Here is a 24712-nt window from a genome sequence, read left to right on the forward strand (position 1 = left end):
AGAAGAAATAGAAAACTCAAACAGACCTGTAACAAATAGAGAGTGAATCAGTAATCCAAAGCTTCCCAACAACAACAAAAAAATTGCTTTAAAAGCTGATAGACAATTTCTTTACCAGACATTTTGAAAACCTGAATGGTCATACAAGGGGGAAGAAATAAATACTATTTTTTTCAGTGTTGTATACAAGTGGAAAACAAAAATTATATCCTGAAGAATAAAGTTCTTTTGAAACTAAAGAGACACTGACAGAGAGAAATGAGAGAGACAGAGCATGAGTGAGTGAGAACGAGAATAAGAGTAAGAATTAACAAATCAAATCTGCCAAATGAAAGCAGGAATGCATATCAACCATTTCCTAATGTTGATATAACTTGATTAAACTTTAATGACTAATAGGCTGTATATAATTCAAAAGAGGTTTATGCCAAAATTTGGGAAATGCCCAAGATAAATAAATCAACACATTGCAGAAAGCACCATTAGGAAACAAGTTCTTATTTCTATTACCAATTATCTAATATCATCTTACAAACTAATAGAGATGGGCTTCTGTAGTACCAAAAGACGCATAAGAGGCTGCTAAAAGATGGGGAAATAAGTGACTTTTTAGAAGTCTTGTCATGTTGTAGCATGGCAGAAGGGGAGAATGAGATGATACTAGGTGAGAACACTTTGAAAATGAAAGATTATCACTCATTGGAAGAGGGAAATGTAGAAAAAAATTGGGAAAATTAAGTCTATTTTGCAATTGTTTTAACTGCTTAAAAAAAAGCCATGTCTGTAAACATTACAAATAATAACCATTATGTGCTGTGCAATGTTATGCAACAAAAAGCACTCATCGTATATGAAGTATGCATGTCTAGAAATAGCTGCAGTCTGAATCTAATCATGAGGGAACAATCAGATGTTTTAAGAATGTGAGACTTTCCGAAAACACTTCCAAAACCGCCAATGTCACAGATAACAAAAAGAATTATCAAGCCCAGTATATACTAAAATAAAGAATATAACAACTAAAATCAGTGTGGAATCTCAATGTGACCCTGGATTGACAGCTAAAAAATACAGGTTTGTTTTTTTTTTTTAACATAAGGGAAATCTGAGTATGAACTATATATTAGATAATATGGATTGAGTATTCCTCATCCAAAATGCTTGAAACCTGAGTGTTTCAATTTAAAGATTTTTTTCAAATTTTGGAATATTTGCATATACATAATAATATATCTTGGGGATGGGACCCAAGTCTAAACATGAAATTCATTTATGTTTCATATACACCTATACACATAGCCTGAAGGTAATTTTATACTATATTTTAAATGAATTTGTGCATGAAGCAAAGTTTGTGTCAACTGAAGCACCAAAAAGCAAAAGTGTCACTATCTCAGCCACCCAGGTAGACAATCTGTGGTTGTTGGGCATCACCATCATTCCAGAATCAGAATTTACATGCCATTAACAAGCAATCATTGTCTTATACTTGTTCATACATAAATACTTAACAGTAAAAATATGACATATTATTAATACAGTGAAAAACAATGAGTTCTGGAGAACTAAGCGGAACAGTAGCATCACCAGAATACCTGCAACAGCTGTTACACAGCAGCAACAACAAACAGCTGCAGCCTTTTGGCCTCCAACTATGATGCTGTGTTTTGATTAAAAGACTACTGTACATTGTATTTTATTTTTTTAGGTAAGAAGCAGCATCAAAAGCATTTGAGGGACCAGAAGTGGGTCCTCTAGTAATGAAGAGGTATTCTGCTGGATGGTTTTGTAAAATGTTTCCTCCCAAGTCATCTGCCTCATTAACAATGGTTTTTGTCTTAAAAGTCTCTCTTCATCTTTATAAACTGACATGATTTCTTGTTGTGTTATCAATGCATATTGCTCTAACCCTTTAATAAGTCCATTACACACTTTTCACAAAGAGTATTTTTTCTTTTTTTGGGAATGGGGGCATGAGGGAGCTTGTTTCCTTTTTTTTGTTGTCTTTTTTTTTCCTTTTTATTTACATATATATTTTTTGAGACAGAATCTCACTCTGTTGCCCAGGCTGGAGCGTAGTGGCACAATCTCAGCTAACTGCAACTTCTGCCTCCCAGGTTCGAGCAATTCTCATGCCTCAGCCTCCTCAGTAGCTGGGCTTACAGGCATGTGCCACCATGCCTGGCTAATTTTTTGTACTTTTAGTAGAGATGGGGTTTCACATCTTGGCCAGGCTGGTCTCAAATTCCTGGCTTCAAGTGATCCGTCCCCCTCGGCCTCCCAAAGTGCTAGGATTACAGGCATGCACCACCACGCCCAGTCTAATTTTTATTTTTTTAAACTTTTATTTTAGGCCCAGGATTACACATGCAGGTTTGTTATATAAGTAAACTCATGCCACAGGGGTTTGTTGTACAGATTATTTGGTCACCCAGTTACTAAGCCTAGTATCCAATAGTTATTTTTTCTGATCCTGTTCCACACTCAAGTAGGCCTCAGTGTCTATTTTGCTGATCTTTGTGTACATGTGTTCTTGTCATTTAGCTCCCACTTGTAAGTGAAAACATGGTATTTGGTTTTCTGTTCCTGCATTAGTTTGCTATGTATCCTTAGATATTAATGGATAGCCTACAGCTCCATCCATGTTCCCATAAAGGATGTACTCTCATTCTTTTATATGGCTGCACAGTATTCCAGTGTGTATGTGCCACATTTTCTTTATCCAGTCTTCCACTGATGGGCATTTAGGTTGATTCCACGTCTTTGCTATTGTGAATAGTGCTGCAATGAACATATGTGTGTATGTGTCTTTATGATAGAATAATTTCTATTCCTTTGGGCATATACCCAATTACAGTAATCGGACTTCTGGGCTGAATGACAGTTCTGTTTTCAGCTTTTTGAGGAATCACCACACTGCTTTCCACAATGGTTGAATTAATTTACATTTCTACCAACAGTATGTAAGTATTCTCTTTTCTCCATAACCTCGCCAGCATCTGTTGTTTTGACTTTTTTGTAACAGCCATTCTGACTGGTATGAGATGTTATTTCATTGTGGTTTTGATTTGCAATTCTCTAGTGATGCTGTGTTTTTCATAGGCTTGTTGGATGCGTGCACGTCTTCTTTTGAAAAGTGTCTGTTCATGTCCTTTACCCACTTTTTAATGAGGTTGTTTTCTTTCTTATAAGTTCCTTACAGATGCTGGATATTAGAACTTTGTGAGATGAACAGCTTGTAAATATTTTCTCCCATTCTGTAGGTTGTCTGTTTACTCTGTTGATAGTTTTTTTGCTATGCAAAATGTGCACTTTTTCTATGAGCATTTCTTCTGCAGTGTTAATGTCATCTTCATCATCACTAAGTATCACATTTACCTTGATTCAGAACCATTTTAGCTATTTCATCATTGGTCAGTAATGAAAAACTGAAGCTTCATTATGTAATAAAAACTTCTTTGATAGCCACTTCTTTCAGTTTACTGACAGACTCTAAAGATTTTTTTGTTGTTGTTGTTCATATAAAAGGAGGTCAGGTATCATTTTTTTCTCACTTTAACATGTGGAATCCATCCAAGTCAAGACCTTGTTCATCATCACCATCATCACTGAGCAGTCACAGGCTAGAGGTTATGCCAAGCATGCACAACTGTGTCTTAGTCACTGCTGGCCAAGTGCTGGCAATAGCATAGATGACATCCTTCATGCTAAATGCCTTCTGAAGACCTTCCACACTCAAACCTCTGTTCACTGCTGCTAGCAGGATGTTCAAGACATTATTTTTATATTTACCCTTCGTTGATCTAAGGATATCCTGGTCACCTGACTGAATTAATGAAGTCACATTCGGGTGAAAGCACATGGCATAAACATTATTTTTTATGAGAATTTCAGCTGCAGCATTAAGCAGAACAGTTGTCAATGAATGACAAAATCTTTCAGTCTTCTTTCAGGCCAGCTTCCTGCAATGAGCATAAGGCATTGGTACAAAATGTTTATGAAACCCATCAGAAAAGGTATCTTGAGTGATCCAGGCCTTTTGGCTAGCATAATGATAGACTAGTAAGAAATTCACTTCTCGAAAACAGGGAGGATGCAAGCTTTTGCCTCCTATAAGTTTATACTTACACATGCCTACTGCATTAACACATCCCGTCAAAGGTTTTCTGCCCTTCACATCCTTAAATCCTGCAGAGGCTGCCTCAACAGCTATAGTGTCTTTCTGGAGCAATAATACCAAAACAGTGATGTTTCATCAGCATTATACATGTTCTGATGTTGAATTTTCATTATCAATAACCTTGGCGAATTCATCAATGAATTTCTCCATTGCTTCATGATCAGCAGATGCTTTATCACCACAAATCTTTAAAAAGTTAATGCTATGTTTTTTTCTAAAATTTCTATATTAGCCTGTTAAATCTTCACAGTTACCTTCAATTTTCAGTTCATCATGATAGATTTTCATTTCATGATGAGCATACCATCAAGTGTTATGTGTTCACTGTGTGGGTGACAGACTCACTCTTTCAATACATTATTAAGATCTTCCTTTTTAGCTATATGTGGTGTTTTTCTATTTTTGAGTAACTTTTGTTCATTGCTTTCAGCACAGAACTTCAGCAGTTTATCCTTCTGTTTCTTCAGGTCATATATGGTGGTCACACCAACATCACACTTCTCTCTAAGACATTTCATACTTACACCATTGTCCAGTGTCTCTAACAGCTTGACTTTCTGTGCTATAAACACTTCCCCTTTAACAAACTGCTGTTTCTCTAGGGATATCTGCAGGCCTATTTGACATTTTCAACATTATCTTTACGCTACTGAGCATAAAATAAGAAAAATAAAAAATAAAAATACAGTGAGTAATGCAGGTACGTCTTGGTCCCATGTGGGCCATAGTGTGAAACTTGTCATTAGCACATCTGGCCTCCACACATGCCATTTTATTACCCTTTGTAGGTGTGCTTATGTGGGGAAAATCGGGGCATGTGTGGAAAAGATAGATTGCAGCTAAAGGGGGCTAGGAGGGTCTTTTTTACCCTGGGAACACTGAATAAACAATGTGTGGTGCACCTGCATTTTGAATGTGACCCATCACATAAGGTCAGGTGAATTTTCCACTTGGGTCATACTAGTGCTGATAACGTTTCAAATTTTAGAGCATTTAAGGCTTTGAATTTTTAGAATAGGGATGCTCAAATTGTACTATGACATTCTTGTGTTTTTTTAGGCGTGGTAATGATATCATGATTATGATTATGCAGAAGAATGGTCTTTTTCTTGGGAGATATGCACTGAAGTGTCTAGAATAAAATGCAAAGTATCTGCAAGTGACCTTCAAGTGGTTTGGCACACACATACTCACATACAGAAATTGTCATGTGCTGCAAAACAACATTTTGGTCAATGACAGACCACATATACAAAGGTTGTCCCATAACGTTATAATGGAACAGAAAAATTCCTTTCTCTTAGTGACATCATAGCTCTCATAACGTAGGTCGACACATTACTCACGTGTGTGGTGATGTTGTTTTAAACAAACCTATTGCTCTGCCAATCATTTAAAAGTACAGCACACACAATTATGTACAGGACACAATACTTGATAATAAATGACTATGTTATGGTTTATGTATTTACTGTATGATACTATTTATCATTATTTTAGAGTACACTCCTTCTACTTATTAAAAAAAAAAGTTAACTTTAAACAGTCTCAGGCAGGTCTTTCAGGAGGTATTATGAAGAAGGCACTACTGATACCATAGAAGATGACAGCTCCTGCGTGTTACTGCCCCTGGGGACCTTCCAGTGGGACAAGATGTGGAGGTAGAAGACAGTGATATTAATGATCCTTCCATGTACAGGCCTAGGGTGATGTCTTAGTTTTTAACAGAAAAGCTTAAAAAGAATAAATAAGTAAACAGAATAGCCTTATAGAATAAAGATATAAAGAAAAAAATATTTTTGTATGGCTGTACAATGTGTTTGTGTTTTAAGCTGAAGTGTTAATACAAAAAAAGTAAAAAAAAATTTTTTTAATTAAAAAGTGTATAAAGTAAAAAAGTTACAGTACATTGAGGTTAATTTATTGAAGAAAAAAATTTTTATAAATGTTATGTAGCTTAAGTGTACAGTGTTTATAAAGTCTACAGTAGTGTCCTAGGCCTGCAGATTCACTCACCACTCACTCACTGATTCATCCAGAGCAACTTCTAGTCCTGTAAGCTCCATTCATGATAAGTGCCTTATACTGGTGAACCACTATTTATTTTTTCATACCATATTTTGTTTTAGATTTGAATAATCTATTCTAACAAAAGTATATAGTATGGAAATTTCATGTATTTGAATCATTTCAGAGAGCAGAACAAGTTTCACACTAGCAGATTTCAGACTTTAGCACCTTTGAAAAGAAACATTCAGAGTTACAAGTGGCAATGCAGGCTGCTGGTGCCCTATAGGGATAGTCATCTGACTTCAGTGCACAGTTCATGTAACAGTGTGGTCTTTTGGTTTTTTTCTCTACATTTTGAGAGTGCCTCAAAACACACTTAAAAAGAACAAGAAAAGAATTCACTGAATTCATGGCTGGTGTGAGAAGCTGAACTAGAAATGTTGAGACAAAAGGAGAAAGTTCATAGGCTGGACTAGGAGGTCTAATAGATAGTCTGAAGGCACCAACAATGCAGTACATGGTTATATTCTCCCACTGCACAGTGCAGCTCCCATCAGCAGAGCTGTCCCAGAAGCAGGAACCTGCCATGTGGATTCCAGCTCCATCCTTTTGCCTAATTACACAGGTCACAATGTATTTAAATGGTTTTCCCAGCCAGCTTGGTGGGTTGGCTTAACATTTGTTCTGCTACATTTGTGGTCCACTGGTTCACTTTGCTGTGTTGATAAGTGTTACCACCATGCATTTTTTATAGCTTCTTTTACAATTTGCTCACTTCGTCAACAACAAAAGCAGTCTCCTCCGAAGGCTGGTAGTTTTCCATCTCACCTCTGGCACGTTGCTTTTCTACCTCCTTTACACCATATTTATACCATACCTTTTCTATATTTACATACACAAATAGTTACTGTTGTGATATAATTACCTAGAGTATTTAGTATAGTTACATGCTATATAGGCTTGTAGCCTAGGAGCAACAGACTATACCATACATCCTATGTGTGTAGTAGGCTATACCATCTAGGTTTGTCTAAGCACATTCTATGATTTTGCACAACAACAAAATCACCTAACAACACATTTCTCAGAACATATTCCCACGGTTAAGCAACATATAACTGAATACCTATATGAGGGTGTAGAGTTGGGAAAATGTTTACAGGAAATTAGTTTATGGAAAAATTTATGAATAAACTCTACATTTTATATACTTTTTTTATGTTGCACAATCTAAAGAGTAATCCTAAGTCCTGTAAAGACAATTCTAAATCTCAAATAAAATGATACACCTCTGATATATTTTGTCAATATATGAAGAAAAGTCAAACCACTTGAATTAACATTGAGTTCTTGTCTATCAAAATAGGCCTTGAAAGACGAGAATGGACAGAAGAATTTCATTTGGTTCAGTAAAGATTAGAGGCACAGAGTTTATCAGCCTTTGTGTTCCACAGATGAAGGCCAGCAGGAAAACAGAAGTCTTATATCTCCTGGGCCTGCAAAGCATATCTCTGCACAAGAATGAAGAAAGTCTGTTTTAAAGAAAGTCTGCGTCTTTCTTTAAAAGCTCAATTCAAAATATTCTACTTTATCTGAGCTGCAATTGCATTTTTAAAGCCTGTTTAAATCAAATATAATTCTTAGCCAGTGTAACACAACAAAAGCATTTAGTAACTGTTAGTACTGAGACAAGCCTTAAAACTGCAGATAACAATTTCAAGTTTATTCTCAGGATATCCTTAATAAATGTGTAAATCACATCATTTTCCAAATGCTCCATGTCTAATTATTTCTATTTCTTGCCTTTGAAACTATTGTGCCATTTATCCCTAGTTATCATGATAAACGCATAATAGACAAATTCAGTCTTCCAACTGAATCAAGAATCTGCCCGACCAGTCAATATGCATAAAACTGAAAGTTTAAAAGAAGGTCTTAACACACAGGTTAGGTGTCTACAAACACACACATACACCTTTTACATTTTCATCTGAATAAAAGGTGATATAGAAAGATATAACAAAACCAAAGAGGTATTAAAAAATGCAATAAGTGTGAAATTTTAGTAGCACTAAGCCTATCCATTCATAAGCAATATATAACACCTGTAATATCTAGCCTGTGATTCTTACTTTTATATTATGTATAGCACTAGGTTTGAAAACATATATATCAATGAGGAAACTAACAAGTAAAGAAAGAGAAAAATTTTATTCAATTCTAAGTTATCTTTAGTTTAAAAGAGTCTACAAAGACAGAAAGAAATACTGCTGGCAGGAAGGCCTCAAGAAACAAACACAACACCTTATGTGTCACATTTAGAATAGTGTGCTGGTCCCCAAAGAACCATGGTAACACTGAAGAAAGACATCAACATCTAGGGGAATGTTTAAAATACAGACACTAAATTCCCATTAAAATACAGATCAAAGTCCAGGCTGTAGGAACACTGTATACAAATATACTAGGGTAAGATGAGTGTGATATCTATGGATGGATAGTGTACATCTGTCTCTCTGCAGGAAAAGAGGCTTCAGGTGGCAAAATACCGAAGGCCTCCACCTTTGCATTTGTTGGTGAGCTTCATCTACCCCTGAAAAAGGGACTAACAATATTAAAACCTATAGCTTCAGACTGTCACACCGTGAATTCTGCTATGAACTCAGGGCTTCCAATTTGTCTCACTAAGGGATGCTGGGAACTTTCTGAGAAGTTACCAACTGTCTGATGAGTTGAAATGAATATAATGAAAAAACAATAATCAGAGAAGACCACAACTGCTAAATATCAAGGAAGAGAAATAAAGCAAGACAATGAAAACAGGAGCTGAGTGGGATAATTTAGCAAAGTTTCGTGGAGATGCTAGAACCTGAGCTTGGGCCTTAGGGTAAGGGAAATATTCTAGCAGTTTCATTGTAAAACCACATGACTAATGGCAGATTCCTTAGAATTATAGCACGAAAGAGCACAGGCTCTCTGTGCAATGACTATCATGCAAGAAGGCCTAGACTTATCACTTACTGCCATGTATGGCCTACAGCCAGCATCTCTTGTCTTGGCAATAGAGTCCACAAGCTGTCCACTGATGCCAAAGTCACAGAGCTTAATATTTCCACTTCTGTCCAGAAGAATATTGGAAGGTTTGATATCTACAAGAGATAGATGCCATTCAGTATACAATTAATATCTTCCTAAGTTACATAAGGCTTCACTTTAAGCAAAAATATTGAAAAACCTTAGACAACATAAGCGGCCAACTTTTTAAATTCAGATATATAAGAAGTAAAACATCTTCATTCCTCCCATACAATAATTATTCATGTTTTAAACATGTAGCTTTAATAACTATAATTATGCAAATGTAAGAGCAAAAGTCATTTAACAAACATTAATCTACAAAATACAGATGTGGATTGATTTTTCTCTTAACATCTTCATATTTATAAAAAAACAGACAAAACGATGGTTTTCTTCTACTGAAAATGAGAAAGAAAAAGAATTTTCTGAATACCAGTGCTTAAGTACTAAATATCAAAAAAAAAGTTTCACAAGAAATTTAGGCATTAAATTGTTTTCATCAAGAGGCTTACAAATTCATTTACTTAGTTCAGATTTATTGCATAACAGTCAAAATATAAAGAATGTCAAATCCCTTTCGCTCACTGACAATCAAGTCACTACCAGTACATACCAACGAATTCTCTACCCATATCTCAGTTCTTCTATCCATGTCCTTGTCACTATCCTGGCTCAATGAATAAAAAATATGGTTTTAAAATACAGGATGCAGAAAACATCTAAATGTAACTCAGAAGGTGACCCATAAAAAACTTCAGTAAAGATCTCTTACTATCATTAAAACAGCTGTTGGCCTATCAAACATCCATTCCTAACCATCTATACTTTCTTTTTTTTCATTTTTGAGACAGAGTCTCACTCTTTTTAGCTCAGGCTGGAATACAGTTGTTCAATTTCTACTCACTGCAACCTCCGCCTCCTGGGTTCAATCAATTCTCCTGCTTCAGCCTCCCGAGTAGCTGGGATTACAGGCATGTGTCACCATGCCAGTCTAATTTTTGTATTTTTAGTAGAGATGGGGTTTCACCATGTTAGCTAGGCTGGTCTTGAACTGCTGGCCTCAAGTGATCCACCTGCCTTGGCCTCTCAAAGTGCTGGGATTACAGGCATGAGCCAGTATGCCCAGCCCCATCCATACTTTCTAATGGAACCCATGTTTTATTGAGGTATCTCTTCTCCTCAACATGCACACCTCCAAAACCTAGCTGTTGGCTGGTATAAGTTTTATAAGGTTAGTCTTGTGCTCCTTGATGGTAGCTGGTTTAAGGTTTAAGGGCATGAGACACTTCTAGTGAATGAGCCAAGAAAAGGTATTAGAGATGTGGGAAAAGTTTCCACACTCCCAATATAGCTGCACAGGTTCTTCAAGAGGCAGTCCATCTAGATATGATAGTGAGAACTGCCCTAGTTATTACTACCCTGAGGACAGAGTCAACACATGAAGGACAGAAACAAAAGGAGCAAGCTTGACTCCTAGTCATATCGTCCTTTAAGCCACCCCATCTTTGGACTTATTATGACAGATAATGAATTTCCTTGAAGTTTAAAGAGAGTTATCAGGATTTTTATTACCTGTAATCAAAAGCACTGACTCCAACAAAAAAGCTAACTGATCCTAACTGATAAAAGACAGCTATAAATTCATCATTTTATTTAGTAAGAGAAAAATAAAGTTACTTCTGAAGATTTTTCATTCAACCACTCCCCAGGCAGTACCCTTGGTGCTTTACTGCGATCAGTAAGTATTCCTAAGGTAACTATCAAATGCCCAAAAGGTGCCACTCTCATAATTATAAAACACAGCTAATGAAGAAGAAAAGAAAAAATCAAGACAAGAACGAGAAGAACTACAAGAGAAACAAAGAATTTTGTTTAGGAACATAATTGTACATAATTTTAGACCAAAAGAGAAAATGATGTTATTTCTAACAAGCATTAAGCCAAACAAAATAAAATATACTGATGTTCAGGATGAACTAATTTCATTGGCCCAGTGTCAACCACAAACTAAAAGAACTTAAATAAATGGCCCAATTACTAATTTCTTTAACCACTAGAAATTGTTTCCCAGAATTAGAAATGTTTCACTTCTCTTGATTTTGACCTTTTACTTTTCTTCCTATTTATTGTCAGGCTAAATCACACACTGCCATGTACTCTCTTAGGCTTTTCCATTACAAATTTGCTAAGGGGTAGTGAGAGCTGGTGTGTTTCCTCAAAGCCAGCACCTCATTGCCCTGAGTCTAACACAGTAGTAAGTAGAGCAAGCATTTCATCTATTTGCTGGATTAAATTCCAGATTCCCACAGGGTTACTGCTTTTCTAGGTTTGGCCTTCAACTACATCCAATGTTTAAACTGTGTGTCTAATAAGGGCAAGACCACTGTTTACACAAATACAACATGCTTTAGAGAAATTTCAATTTATAATACTAATTAAAACATTTCTCTCAATTTAGAAACATCTTCTAACGTGAAGAAGAAACACTAAACAGGGATAGTAGCGTGCTAAAAAATGATTGAGGGTACTATTCCTCGGATTATTCTCTGAACGTCCACAGGACCATCTCGATGCCTTATATGTATGTAGTAAAACATTAATTATCTATCAGGCAAATGAATAATTATATTACAACTAACAGTAATAACAACTTGCTGCAAAATCTATTTCAATTTGTAAGTCCAACATACTAAGTTAGACTAAAATTTATTGAATCCCCCCCAAAAATAGTAATAACAGAGTTTTAGAGTACATAAAGTATTTTTGCTAAAAATAGCAATATTTTAGGAAAGCTTATACAGTGACACTGTAATTCTGAATAACTGTTTTACCAATTAGGAGAAAAAAGTTCATTTCTATTTTAAAAAAAATACCAATCCATACCCACCTCTGTGAATAATTTTCAAGTTTTCTTTTAAGTGGTTTAGTGCTTTCACAGTCTAGGGAGAAAAAGAAGAGATGGGATAAACAATTTGTTTCTTTTTATTCAAACAGCACAACAGTTTATTACAATTAATATCCCATGTAGTCTTTTGCATACATTTTAAGCTTAGTATTTCAATAGTCTGTCATTTCTTGTTAACTAAAGAAACTGAATGTTTAGATCTAAAAACTTAGTTGCCTTTATATGATGTTCCCATATAGCTAAAACAAACAAACAAAAAAACCCAGTAACTTTTAGACTTATAATTTAATAACTCATTTAAAATTTTATCTTTTTTTATATCTCCAACCTAAAATTTCCTGTCTTTGTTTTTCCTTTTTGTTTTGAAACTGGGTCTTGCTCCCACCTCAGCCTCCCAAACACCACCATGCCTGGCAAACTTTTTAAATTTTTAGTAGAGACAAGGTTCTCGCTATGTTGCCCAGGCTGGTCTCCAATTCCTGGGCTCAAACGATCCTCCTGCCTTGGCCTCTCAAAAACTGTAAGGATTACAGGCATGAACCATTGTGCCTGACCTCTGAAATGTTCAAAATTTAAAAATAGGACAACAAAGATCACTGACTTGGTTCCATTTCAACTAAGAGTAACAACAACTTAAAGCAAAAACTATTTCAATTTCTAAGTCCAGGAGTAAATGAAAAGTTTTCTAAATTCTCAGTTCCTCACAATCATTCACCCTCACTGGGTGCTAAGCCTTCAAGGTGATATTTGAAGAGCTAGTGTATCTCTGTTCACCACTATGGGAATTTATCCAGAATTTATCCTGTTGCTTGGTCACTGATCATGATCAGAAAATTATACATTTCTTCAGGAAGGGAAGGAACAGAGATACCCCTCAAACTAAGGGAGAACTACACGACAGGCCAACCATGTGCTGTAAGGTCAAGTCTTTGCTGACATCAAGCTGCTAGGTACAATAAATGTAGAACACATAAATTTGTTGTTGAATAGCTATGCTTTTGTGTTTGCTGGTTTATTAATTACCAAGAAGAGACTAAACACAAATTGTACGTGTGTGCTTAATATATATACAAGGTGATCACCAAGTCTTAACTTAGGCAATATGGAATAAATCATTTTTTACAGTATATATTCTTTGTATTGCAATTCTAATTTCATGGCCACCATGTCATACAGTGGTTAAGAGCAGGGTCCTGGGATCAGGCTGCCTGGATTTAAATCATTTACCACTTATAACTGCATACACTTCAAAGCAAGTTAATTATTTAATCTGTTCATGCTTCAGATTTATCATCCATAAAAATGAGGTAACACTATTTACCACAGAGTTGCTATGAAGATTAAATGTCACCAACAGTTTGGTGCAAATAAGCATTTATAACCATTAGCTATTATCATTTTTTCTACTGTTATAATTATGAATAGTAACAAGTTTCAAGATAATACTGGTTTAATATATTGGAGAGAGATGGCTAAACTAATAATTGTGAAATATCACATACCCAGCTAAATAATGAATAAGTTTGTAGTCTAAGTTAGCTACTTTTTATACAATTATTTTTATAAAATTTAAAAATAAAATGATAAAATATTTTTATGAAATTATTTGAAAGGGTATATATCTTGGTGAACTACATTGGAGGGGGAGTATGCTGGTAAGGAAGAGCTAGGAAATTACATGCAATTAAAGTATCTATCTTACAACTTCCTATATGATTTAGTTTATATATCAACTAACCCAGAACAGGCTAGCTCAGATTCTCAGGAGTTTCTAAGAATCTTATGAATTTTGCTCTATGAAAAGTAAATTATCTTTTTTCTTTAGAAAAAAAAATATATAAACATTTGCCAAATTAAAGATTCAGAGCAAGAAACAAATTGAGCAATGAATTCACTTTCAAAACTATAAACACATATGTAAAAGAATATCCTTTTTCTTTTTTGGTACTCTGGTAAAAGTGAATTAACCAAATTTAGTAGTAAGCCTGGTCCCTAAAACTGCTAATCAATATTTTAAATAGTTTAGACTGAATAACCAAAATCTTAAATCACAGTAAACATACTTTGTCCAAGGACTTCAATTATGGGGCTTCAAGGAGATTGCTATGATTCTGATTAATTTCAGGATAAGTGTGATAATATAACCGATTTAAAAATAGTTAAAGCAACGGAAAAAAATGAACAGAAAACTGCTTTTTCTAGTCTTATTTAAAGAAAAGTCTGTTATGATTCATTGAGATTCAAAGGAAAAGAACATTGGCAGTATTTATCTAGACCATTATGATCTATTATATTAACTACCCCACAGAAGTGACTTTATCTCTGGTTATTAACTACAAATTATTTTCAGGAAGGTACTGTGAGTGACACTCAGATATGTGCATTCAAAACTCCAGCAGCATCTCTATATAACTATACATACAATGAATAATTTAAAGACCAGGTACTTACTGCTAAAGTGATTTTGCCTAAAATTTCTTCTGGAATAACATCATCTAATACACTATATACATATTTGTAAAACTTATCAAACGAGGTAGACATGAGTTCCATACAGATCCAACAGTCGCCCTATAAAAAAGAAGTATCTGTTATTCTTATATATCTTATATATCACCTTGCCTTTACTTAAAATGGAAATACAATAGAAAGGAACAATCTTCTTGTTTATTTCAAATCTCAAACTAGTAATAATTTTTGTTTTCTTACTAAAGCCCTCAACAGAATATTGTACTCAGGTTTAAACACAAACAATGTAATTAAAGCCAATTTTCCCCACTCTTTAATTGTATGGACAAGGACAGCTTTATATTGAAAACTTTTATGCTTTTATATAAATTTCAAATTTTGCCAAAATTGAAAAACAAGAAATATGTAGAAAACCATTCATTCCTACTAATAAAAATAGATGACAGTAATCTTAAGAGATTATATAAACGTCTTAAATTAGACAAAAATAGGAAAAAGACAAAAACACATAAAGTAAATTCTATGCCTCAAGACCTTGTTCAAATGCCACTTTCTCAGTGAGGCCCATTTTAACTGACATAAAGTGTAAGTCATCCCACCAAGCATTCCCTTACCCTGCTCTGTTCTGTTCTGTAAAGCCTTCAACATCCTCTAAAGTGTAATTTACTTATTTATTATGTTTGTCATATATATTCTCTATTAGAATGTAACCTCTGCCAGAGCAAGGACTCAATAAATACTTGTTAAATGACTGGATGCTGGCTATAATTAAACTGAATCATTCAAACATTACCTGCATTATAGATTGTTTTAAACCAGTTTGAAAGCAATTTGACAATAAAATAGAAATAAATGTGTTGATACCATTTTACAGAATCATCCTATGACTGGGAATGTAACTTAAGCAAATATTTCATAAATTACAAAAAGAAAAAACAAAACTAGAAACTGATGAACTATCTTATAAAAGGGAATAGTATAATATAAAAGAGATTATCTAAAATCATTTTTTTTGGAAACAGTACAGTTCATGAGAAGTATGCATGAGTCATGAAAAAATAAAGACTATAAGCAAATACCATGATTATAGCTGTAAAAGTATAGGATACGCAGATGAACGAGAACTACAAAGTACCTTACAAAAGTGAAAATAGTATCAAAATAATTTTTTTAAAATTATCTTAAATAGTCATTTGTGTTATTACTTTTAAAGAGAACCATTATCATCAAAGATTTTCTACCCACTAATCTCCTATCCTTCAATTATATAATAATTATATAATCAATCCTATCCTTGGATTATCTAAGAGATCAATGCTTATTAAAAGTAAAATTACTTGCCTAGAAAAATACACTACCCATGAACAGAATCCAGTGTCCCTAATGCTTTTCTTCTATCAATGTTTATAATGCACTCTTACAACAGGACCACTTTCTAGAACAATCATGTAGCTAAATGGCTATACATAATAAGTTTTTGTAAAGCATATCTGACATAGTGAACTTTTACATTTTCTGCATTTAATCTTTCGTCTCTCTGTAAACCTCTTTTTCTTTAGAGTGCACTGTGAGACTGGCTCTCATGGAAGATCGAGTAACACCCTCCACCCAAAACAGACACAGCTTTATTTTAGAGACACTATCTAAACAGCTTTACTAAAAATTTTCATTAGAGATGAACAGCACATTTACCTCATCCACTTATAAAAATAGCAGACAGAAACAACCTCTATAATATAGCAAATTGAAAACACAGACACAGACACAGACACAGACACACACACACACACACACACACACAGATGCACAGATGTTAGGAGTCTGAAAGGCCTGACATTATCTAAGCTCTCCTACTTTCTACTTACATAAGCTTGGGCCTCCTCATGTCATCTATGAAATGAGACTGCCCCAACATCCTCAGTGGAGGATGCAAAGCACAAACTAAAGTGACTGGCAGGTGCTAAACACTACAGTTACCAAATGGAAGGGAAAAGGAAGGGAAATATGGGCAAACAAAAGAGAAAGCTGGATATAAGAGTGGGAGAATAAAGGTAAGAAGAAAACTGAAAACTGAAGATGAGAAGGCGGGAGAGAAAAGAGCAATGAGCTCCAGAGCAACAAGTCTTTGTAATTTTTAAGGAACATAACCTAATGTAACTTTCTTATCTCTCTGACGGTTCCTTTTGGTCATACAGAGAACAAGGCAATGGCAATGAGCTGCATTTAAAAAATGAAATGCTGTGAGCTGCCTGAAAAAGTAGTGACAGCAGCATGACTGTCGTGCTCAAGCAGCAAACAGGATGACCACAGGTCTGAAATACAGAAAAAGTTAATAAATGTAGGTTTATTTGGTAAAAAAAAAAAAAAAAAAAGCTGGAGAATAATGAAAATCTGAACTACAAAGGTAACATAATAGTTCCTGAAGATCCACATATAACCAATTACATATACTAATAATAACCAATTAGAAAATACAGTAAAAAAGATGTCACTCTCGATAAAGATACAAACTATGTCACCAAGGAATGTATATAATAAAATAGGCAGAACCTTTATTAAAACAAATATAAAATGTTACTAAAGGACATAACAATAACCTGAACAAATGGAGTGGCAGACCATGATTACAAATGTGAAGATCATAAGCACGTCAAATTCTCCCAAATTAATCTAAGAATTCAAGAACCTGAACAAGCTGACCCTAAAGCTTGTATTAAAGTAGAGCCAAGAATAACTTAGATAATTTTAAAGAGATACTGACCTACCATATAAAGACTTTTTATAAAACCATCACAAACAAAAGATAAATACACCAAAGAAACAGATGCAAAAGTTCATGCAGATACAGAAGTCTGACAAATGACAGAAGCAACAAAGCAAATCGTGGCAAAAGAATGCATTATTCAATGAATGCTGCTGGAACCACTGGCCTTCCATATAGAAAAAAATTAAATTCTGGCATCAAATCATTGACAAATATATATGCAAAAACTCCCAAATGGATTTTGTAAAAGCAAACATTTAAAACTTTTTTTGTAAGAGTTCTCCATGACTTTTATGTCGGAAAATTTTTTTTCCCAGGTACACACATAAAATCAACAAATCACAAAGGATAAGACCTGTTAAATTTAACTCCATTATAATGAATACCTCTGTATAAACAAGGACAACATACCAAAAGTTTAAAAATAAGACAAAAACATCTATTTAGATGTAAAGAAACAAAAGATCAATACCACTGATATAAAGTGCATTTGTACTGACATAAAGTTCAAATCATCCCACCAGGCATTCCCTTACCCTGCTGTTCTGTAAAGCCCTCACCGTCCTCTAATATAAAATGTAATTTACTTACTTATTATGTTCGTCATATATATTCCCTACTAGAATGTAACCTCTGCCAGAGCAAGGACTCAAAGAATACTTGTTAAACAACTAGATGCTGGCTATAATTAAATGGTATCATTCAAACATTACTTACATTACAGATTGTTTTAAATCCCTGAATAATATTTACGCTAAATTAATTAGGAAAAGACGAAACAGTAGAATAACATCAAAGGCAATTTTTTAAAAAGCCTAAATACGTGTCAAAAAATTCTGTATCTCACCAATCAAGGAAATGCAATTTTAAAAGTGAGATACCATTTCAAACTGCCAAAAATTAAATGTTTATTATCAAATGTTAGTACAGACCAGGAAAAAAAAGATCTGTGACAGTAAATGCTGATAGCATACTCAATAAACATTCCCCCTTTCCTCTGTACAATGTACCTAGATAAAATCTACATTTCTCAGTCTTTAAATGTAAAGAAAGGCAACCAAAGAGCTATCAACACAAAACCACTGGACACAAAACCACTGGTTCATGACTCCAGGAAAATCCTTTTAGTTCTTCCCTTTTTCCTTCCTTCATATGGAATGATAGCTGAACTCTAAGAGCCAATGTGGACCATGAAGTAATCTAAACAACTGAAACTATAAACTAAGCTAGCTACTATAACGGTCAGGAATGACTGACACCAAGTATCTTTTCTTTTTTTTTTGAGATAGAGTCTCGCTCTGTCACCCAGACTGCAATGCAGTGGTGTGATCTCAGCTCACTGCAACCTCCACCTCCCGGGTTCAAGTGATTCTCCTCCGTCAGCCTTCTGAGTAGCTATTACACGCATGCACCACCATTCCCAGCTAATTTTTGTATTTTTAGTAGAGATGGAGTTTCACCATGTTGGGCAGGCTGGTATCGACATGATAGCTGAACTCTAGGAGCCAACCTCGACCATGAGGTAACCCTAACAATTGAAACTATAAACTAAGCAAACTACTAATAGTCAGGAATGACTAACATCAAATACAATTCTTGATACAGAAATTCTGGTGGAAATGTAAGTCAGTACTCAAGTTGGAGACATTTGTATCATTATATCCAGCAATTATATTTCCATGGACATATGCTAAATCATCTGTAACCTAAGTTGTCAAGAAGACATGCAAAACAATTGTTCATTTTTGTACTGTTTACAATTATAAAAAATTAGAAGCAATCTACATTATGATTTCTAAAAATAAAATAAAATAGGGTGTATTTAATCATTAGAATACTACATAGTAGTTAAAATAAATTAACTAAGACTATATATTATAAATCTATATTTACATAAACCTTGAAAACTATGTTGAATAAAACTATGCTGAATAAAATGTACAATAGAGAATGCATACAGGATTCTATTTACTTAAACTGAAAATACAGAAAGCACTATTACGTAAAATGTAGGGGAAAATACACATGTGGAAAACCTAAACAAGCAAACAAATTGAAGGAAACACTCAGGGTAGTGTTTAGATCTGTAAAGGGAAATGTGATCAGGGCTTTAATTGTATTTATAATATTTAAAGAAAGATAAAGAATAAATATGCCAATATAAGATTTGGGTAGTTGTTTCTCTTCTGTAATTTAGTCTATGTTTAAAATATTTCACAGTATAAAAAGAGCATGGACCACCTTAAGAAACAAAAGAAAACCAAATTAAGCAAAAAGAAAATGTGGCACATATACACCATGGAATACTACACAGCCATGAAAAATGATGAGTTTGTGTCCTTTGTAGGGACTTGGATGAATCTGGAAACCACCATTCTCAGCAAACTGACACAAGAACCGAAAGCCAAACACCATATGTTCTCACTCATAGGTGGGTGTTGAACAACGAGAATATGTGGACTCAGAGAGAGGAGCATCACACACTGGGGACAGTTGTGGCAGGGTGGCGGGGAGACAGCGGGAGGTAGGGAGGAAGGGGAGGGTGGGGAGGGATAGCATGGGGAGAAATGCCAGATATAGTATGCACCTAAAGTAAAATAAATAAACAAAAAAAGAAAGGAAGAAATCACAATCAGAATGACCCCCCCCATCAAAAAATAATAACAGAAAAGCAATACAGAAAATCATGTAACTAAGGCCGGGTGCAATGGCTCATGCCTGTAATTCCAGTGATGTAGGGGGCCAGATTTTGGCTCATGCCTGTAATTCCAGTGATTTACGGGGCCAGATTTTGGCTCATGCCTGTAATTCCAGATTTAGGGGGCCAAGGTGGGAGGATGGCTTGAGGCCAGGAGTCTGAGACTAGCCTGGACAACAAAGCAAGACCCCATCTAAATACACACAAAAATAATAATTTAATTAGCCAGGCAGTGGTAGTGCATGCCTACAGTCCCAGCTACTCAGGAGTCTGATGTGGGAAGATCCCTAGAGCCCAGGAATTCAAGGTTGTGTTGAGCTAGGATGATGTCACTGTACTCCAGCCTGGGCCACAGAGCTAGACCCTGACTCTTTAAAAAAAAGATAAGAAAATCATTTAACTGAGAGCTAGCTGGTTCACAGAGATGGTCAATAAAATTGATAAACCTCTAGCCGGACTAATTGGGAAGAAAAAAAGAAGATATAAATTACCGGTATCAGAAACAAGTAGGAGGGAGGGAAGGACGGACAGGGAAGACAAAAGTATACACTACAGACTCTACCAATATTAATAAAAAAGGAATATTATGAATAATTTTATTCCAATAAATTTTATAATTTAGATGAAAGGGATAAATTTCTTGAAAGAAACAAATAACAAAGATCACTCAACAAGAAACACATAACTTGAATAGAACTCTATCTTTGAAAGAAATTGGATACTCAGTCAAAAATCTTCTCACAAAGAAATCTCCAAGTTCAAGTGGCTTCATTGGTAAATTCTATCAAACATTTACAGAAGAAATAATACCAATTCTATATAAATTCTTCTAGAAAATTCAGGAAGAGGAAATATTTCCCAACTCATCCTATGAGGCTAGCATTACACTGATACAAGTCAGACAGAAATAAGAAAACCATACATCAATGCCTCTTATGGATATAAAATTTTTTAATGAATTTTAGCAAACTAGCTAAATTTTAGTAATTTAGCAAACTGAATCCAGTGATAGACAAAAACAATAATACATCATAACCAAGTGGATTTCTCACAGAAATAAAAGCTATGTTTAATATCCGTTATCAATCCATATAACTTACCATTATTAAAACAACAAACAAATCATACATCTCAAAAACATCTCAAGGATGTGGAAAAAGAATATGACAAAAATCTAACATCCATTCCTGATAAAATCTCTCAGCAAACTAGGAGTAAAAGGAAACTTTCTCAACCAATTTTAAAAAAAGCAATCAAAAGCCCATAGCTAATATTATATTTAATGATGAAAACATGAATGCTTTCCCTCTAAAATCAGGAAAAAAAACAAGGATGTCTACTCTCACCGTATCTATTCAACAGCATTCTGAAGGTTCTAGCCAGTGCAATAAGGCAAGACAAAAAGAGATAAAGGCACTAATTGAGAAAGAAAGAAGTAACTCTCTTTATTAACAGACAAAATGATGATCTATGTAGTAAATCTGAAAGGACCTAAAAAAGCTACTAGAATATATGTTTAACAAGGTTGCTGCAGACAAGATCAATATAAAAAATCAAATGATATTTGTGCATATTAGTTACAAGAGAAAATTAAATTTAAAAATATATATTATGGCATTAAAAATACTAAACACTTAAAGGCAACTCTAGTAAGAACATGAAAGAGTTATACAGTGAAACTATAAAATATTGCTGAGAAAAATTAAAGAAGATGTAAAATAATGGAGTGAGATGCCACATTAAAGGGTCAATAGACTTACTATTTTAAGATATCAATGTTCCCCCAGTAGACCTACAAATTTAACAAAATCCTAATCAAAAATCCCAGCAGGTTGTTTTTTGTTGTTGTTGTTTGCATCTTTTTTGGTAGAAATTGACAAGTGGATTCTAAAATCCACATGAAAATGGAGGATATGAAAGAGCCAAAACAACTTTTAAAAGAACAAAGTTTAAGGACCAACACTCTCAAATCTGAAGACTTTCTATAAAGCTGGAGTAGTCCAAAACCATGTGAGATTAGTGCAAAGACAGACAACAGATGAACAGAACAGAGCAGATAGTCCAGAAATAGACCCACCTCTGTATGGACAACTGATATCTGATAAAGGTGCAAAAGATATCCATATGCAAAAAAAATCATCAATATATAACTCTCAATATACATAAAAACTAACTCCAAATGGATGATAAGTATGTGATATCTAAAACTATAAAACTGCTAGGAGAAAACGTAAGAGATCATCTTAAGTGAGCTTGAGTTAGACGAGAGCTCTTATATACAACATCAAAAGCACAATACATGAATTTAAAAATTGGCCTATATCAACGTTAAAAACTTTTGCTCTCCAAAAACAGTTAAGAATATAACAAGATAAGCATAGACAGGAGATAGTATCTGCAAATTGTAGGTCTGATGATAAACTTGTATTCAAAATATATTTTTTAAAACTTCCCAAAACTGAATAATTAACAAATGTCCCAATTTAAATAAAAATGTAGAATAGATTTCAACAGTAACTTCATCAAAGAAGATATAAAGTTGGTAAAGAAGCACATGAAAAGACATTCAACACTGTAAGTCATTAAAAACATACAGATTAAAAATACAAAGAGATTGCACCACACATTTACTAGAATGGCTAAAGATTAACACAAAAGATCATACTAAGTGTTAGAAAAGACATGGAAGAGGCTGGGCGTGGTGGCTCACGCCTGTAATCCCAGCACTTTGGGAGGCCGAGGCGGGTGGTTCATCTGAGGTCGGGAGTTTGAGACCAGCCTGACCAACATGGAGAAATCCCATCTCTACTAAAAATACAAAAAATTAGCTGGATGTGGTGGCGCATGCCTGTAATCCCAGCTACTTGGGAGGCTGAGGTAGGGGAATCACTTGAACCTGGGAGGCAGAGGTTGCAGAATCACTTGAACCTGGGAGGCAGAGGTTGCAGTGAGCCAAGATCACACCATTGCACTCCAACCTGGGCAACAAGAGCGAGACTCTATCTTTAAAAAAAAAAGATATGGAAGAAACAGAACTCTCAAATACTACTGGTGAAAGTATAAAATGATACAACTACCTTAGAAAAAGGCTCACACATTTTTTAAATAGTTAAACACACACCTACAATATGATCTAGCCATTCCACCCCCATGTAATTACCCCAGAAAAATAAAAGCTTGTCTATACAATTAGACATAAATGCTCAAAGCAACTTTATTTGTAATAGACAAAAACTGAAAACAATCCAAATGGCTATCGACAGGTAAATGAGTAACAAACTGATATATCTGCATAATGTAACATTACAGATAGTACTTGGCAATTAAAAGAAAGAAACAAACTACTGATAAATGCAAAAACAATTATACCAAGTGAAAGACAACAAACTGAAAAGTATACACTGTAAGATTTCATTTATATAAAAATCTAGAAAATACAAATTAATCTATAGTGGCATAAAGCAGATCAGTGGTTATCTGAGGATGGGGACAACAGAGAGGTGGCAGGTATTACCTATGTGGCAGAAGGAAACTTGTGACTGATGGGTATATTCATTATCTTGATTTTGGTGATAATTCTACAGGTATATACATTTGTTCAAGCATATCAAACTGTATATTTTACATATGGGAAGTTTATCATATGTCAATTTTACCTCCATAAGCTGCATTTAAAACTCGCAAGGAGAAAGAAAAGGGACAGGAGAAGGGGGTGGACGTAAGGATAGAAAAGGGGAAGTAAGGATAGAAAAGGCTCACTTCAGTCAGCATCACTGTCTTCTATAGTCTGATGAACTTCTACATTCACAAGTTACTAAGAACAGTGCTTTCTCAACTAGAATTTATTTCCCAACCTCTAAAGAGGTTTAAAATAAGAGTTTACCTGCTATGAAATTCTCAAGTTTCATATATTAGAAGACAATAGTTTCATTTTTGAGGAATTTCATATATTCCAAACAAATTTAATTTTGCTACTTAAAATGTATAGCTTGCTAGCAATAGTTATTTCATAAGCAAAGGATTTTTAAGTGATACTAAGTTTCAGTATTGTTAAGATAAGTGGTAGGTCTTTTTTGTAAAATATAGGCTAAAAGTTACTTCCATTATTCTATTATTATCAAGCTCTTTTTCCCACCTACCTACAAAGCCTGAAAATGACTTTTAGAAACCTGTGCAATTGAGCGATCTAATAACTTATCTAAACCAAATCCAAGCTGTACTTGGACTTTTGAATTCGGTTCCATCCTAGGAAGAAGTATGCATGGTTGAAGACAATGGCAATAAAGAAGTTACCAACTTCAATATTAAGTATTACTCACTGCTCTGAATAAGTTATAGAACTTTCAGATGCTCAATACTACCCAACAGCAAGATTAATCTCTAAGTAGTGGAACTACCATTTGATCTAGCAATCCTACTACTGGGTATCTACCCAAATAAAAATAAATCATTATATCAAAAAGATACCTGCACTGGTATGCTTACTGCAGCACTACGTATAATGGCAAAGTCATGGAATCAACTTAAATGTCCACATTTTTTAAAACATGGTATATATACAGAATAGAATACTACTCAGCCATAAAAAAATAAAATCTTTTTTTTTTT

General features: G+C 34.5%; 1 protein-coding gene and 1 pseudogene across 2 annotated transcripts in view; both read right to left on the minus strand.

Moving 5' to 3' along the window:
* The window catches only part of MAP2K4 (mitogen-activated protein kinase kinase 4), a 127032-nt gene that overhangs the window by 22532 nt on the left and 79788 nt on the right, over window positions 1–24712 (minus strand). For both annotated transcript variants that reach the window (XM_064378289.1, XM_064378290.1), the window contains 3 exons: window positions 14625–14744; window positions 12156–12207; window positions 9212–9339 (listed from right to left, as the gene is read on the minus strand). In XM_064378289.1, coding sequence (XP_064234359.1) covers window positions 9212–9339; window positions 12156–12207; window positions 14625–14744 — 300 coding nt within the window. The remainder of the gene's footprint in view (window positions 1–9211; window positions 9340–12155; window positions 12208–14624; window positions 14745–24712) is intronic.
* On the minus strand, window positions 6395–7284 carry LOC105717720 (dynein light chain Tctex-type 1-like; annotated as a pseudogene).

Source organism: Aotus nancymaae, unplaced genomic scaffold, assembly GCF_030222135.1.
Source record: "Aotus nancymaae isolate 86718 unplaced genomic scaffold, 86718_ANA_hifiasm-v0.15.2.pri h1tg000018l, whole genome shotgun sequence".
Taxonomy (NCBI): Eukaryota; Metazoa; Chordata; class Mammalia; order Primates; family Aotidae; genus Aotus; species Aotus nancymaae.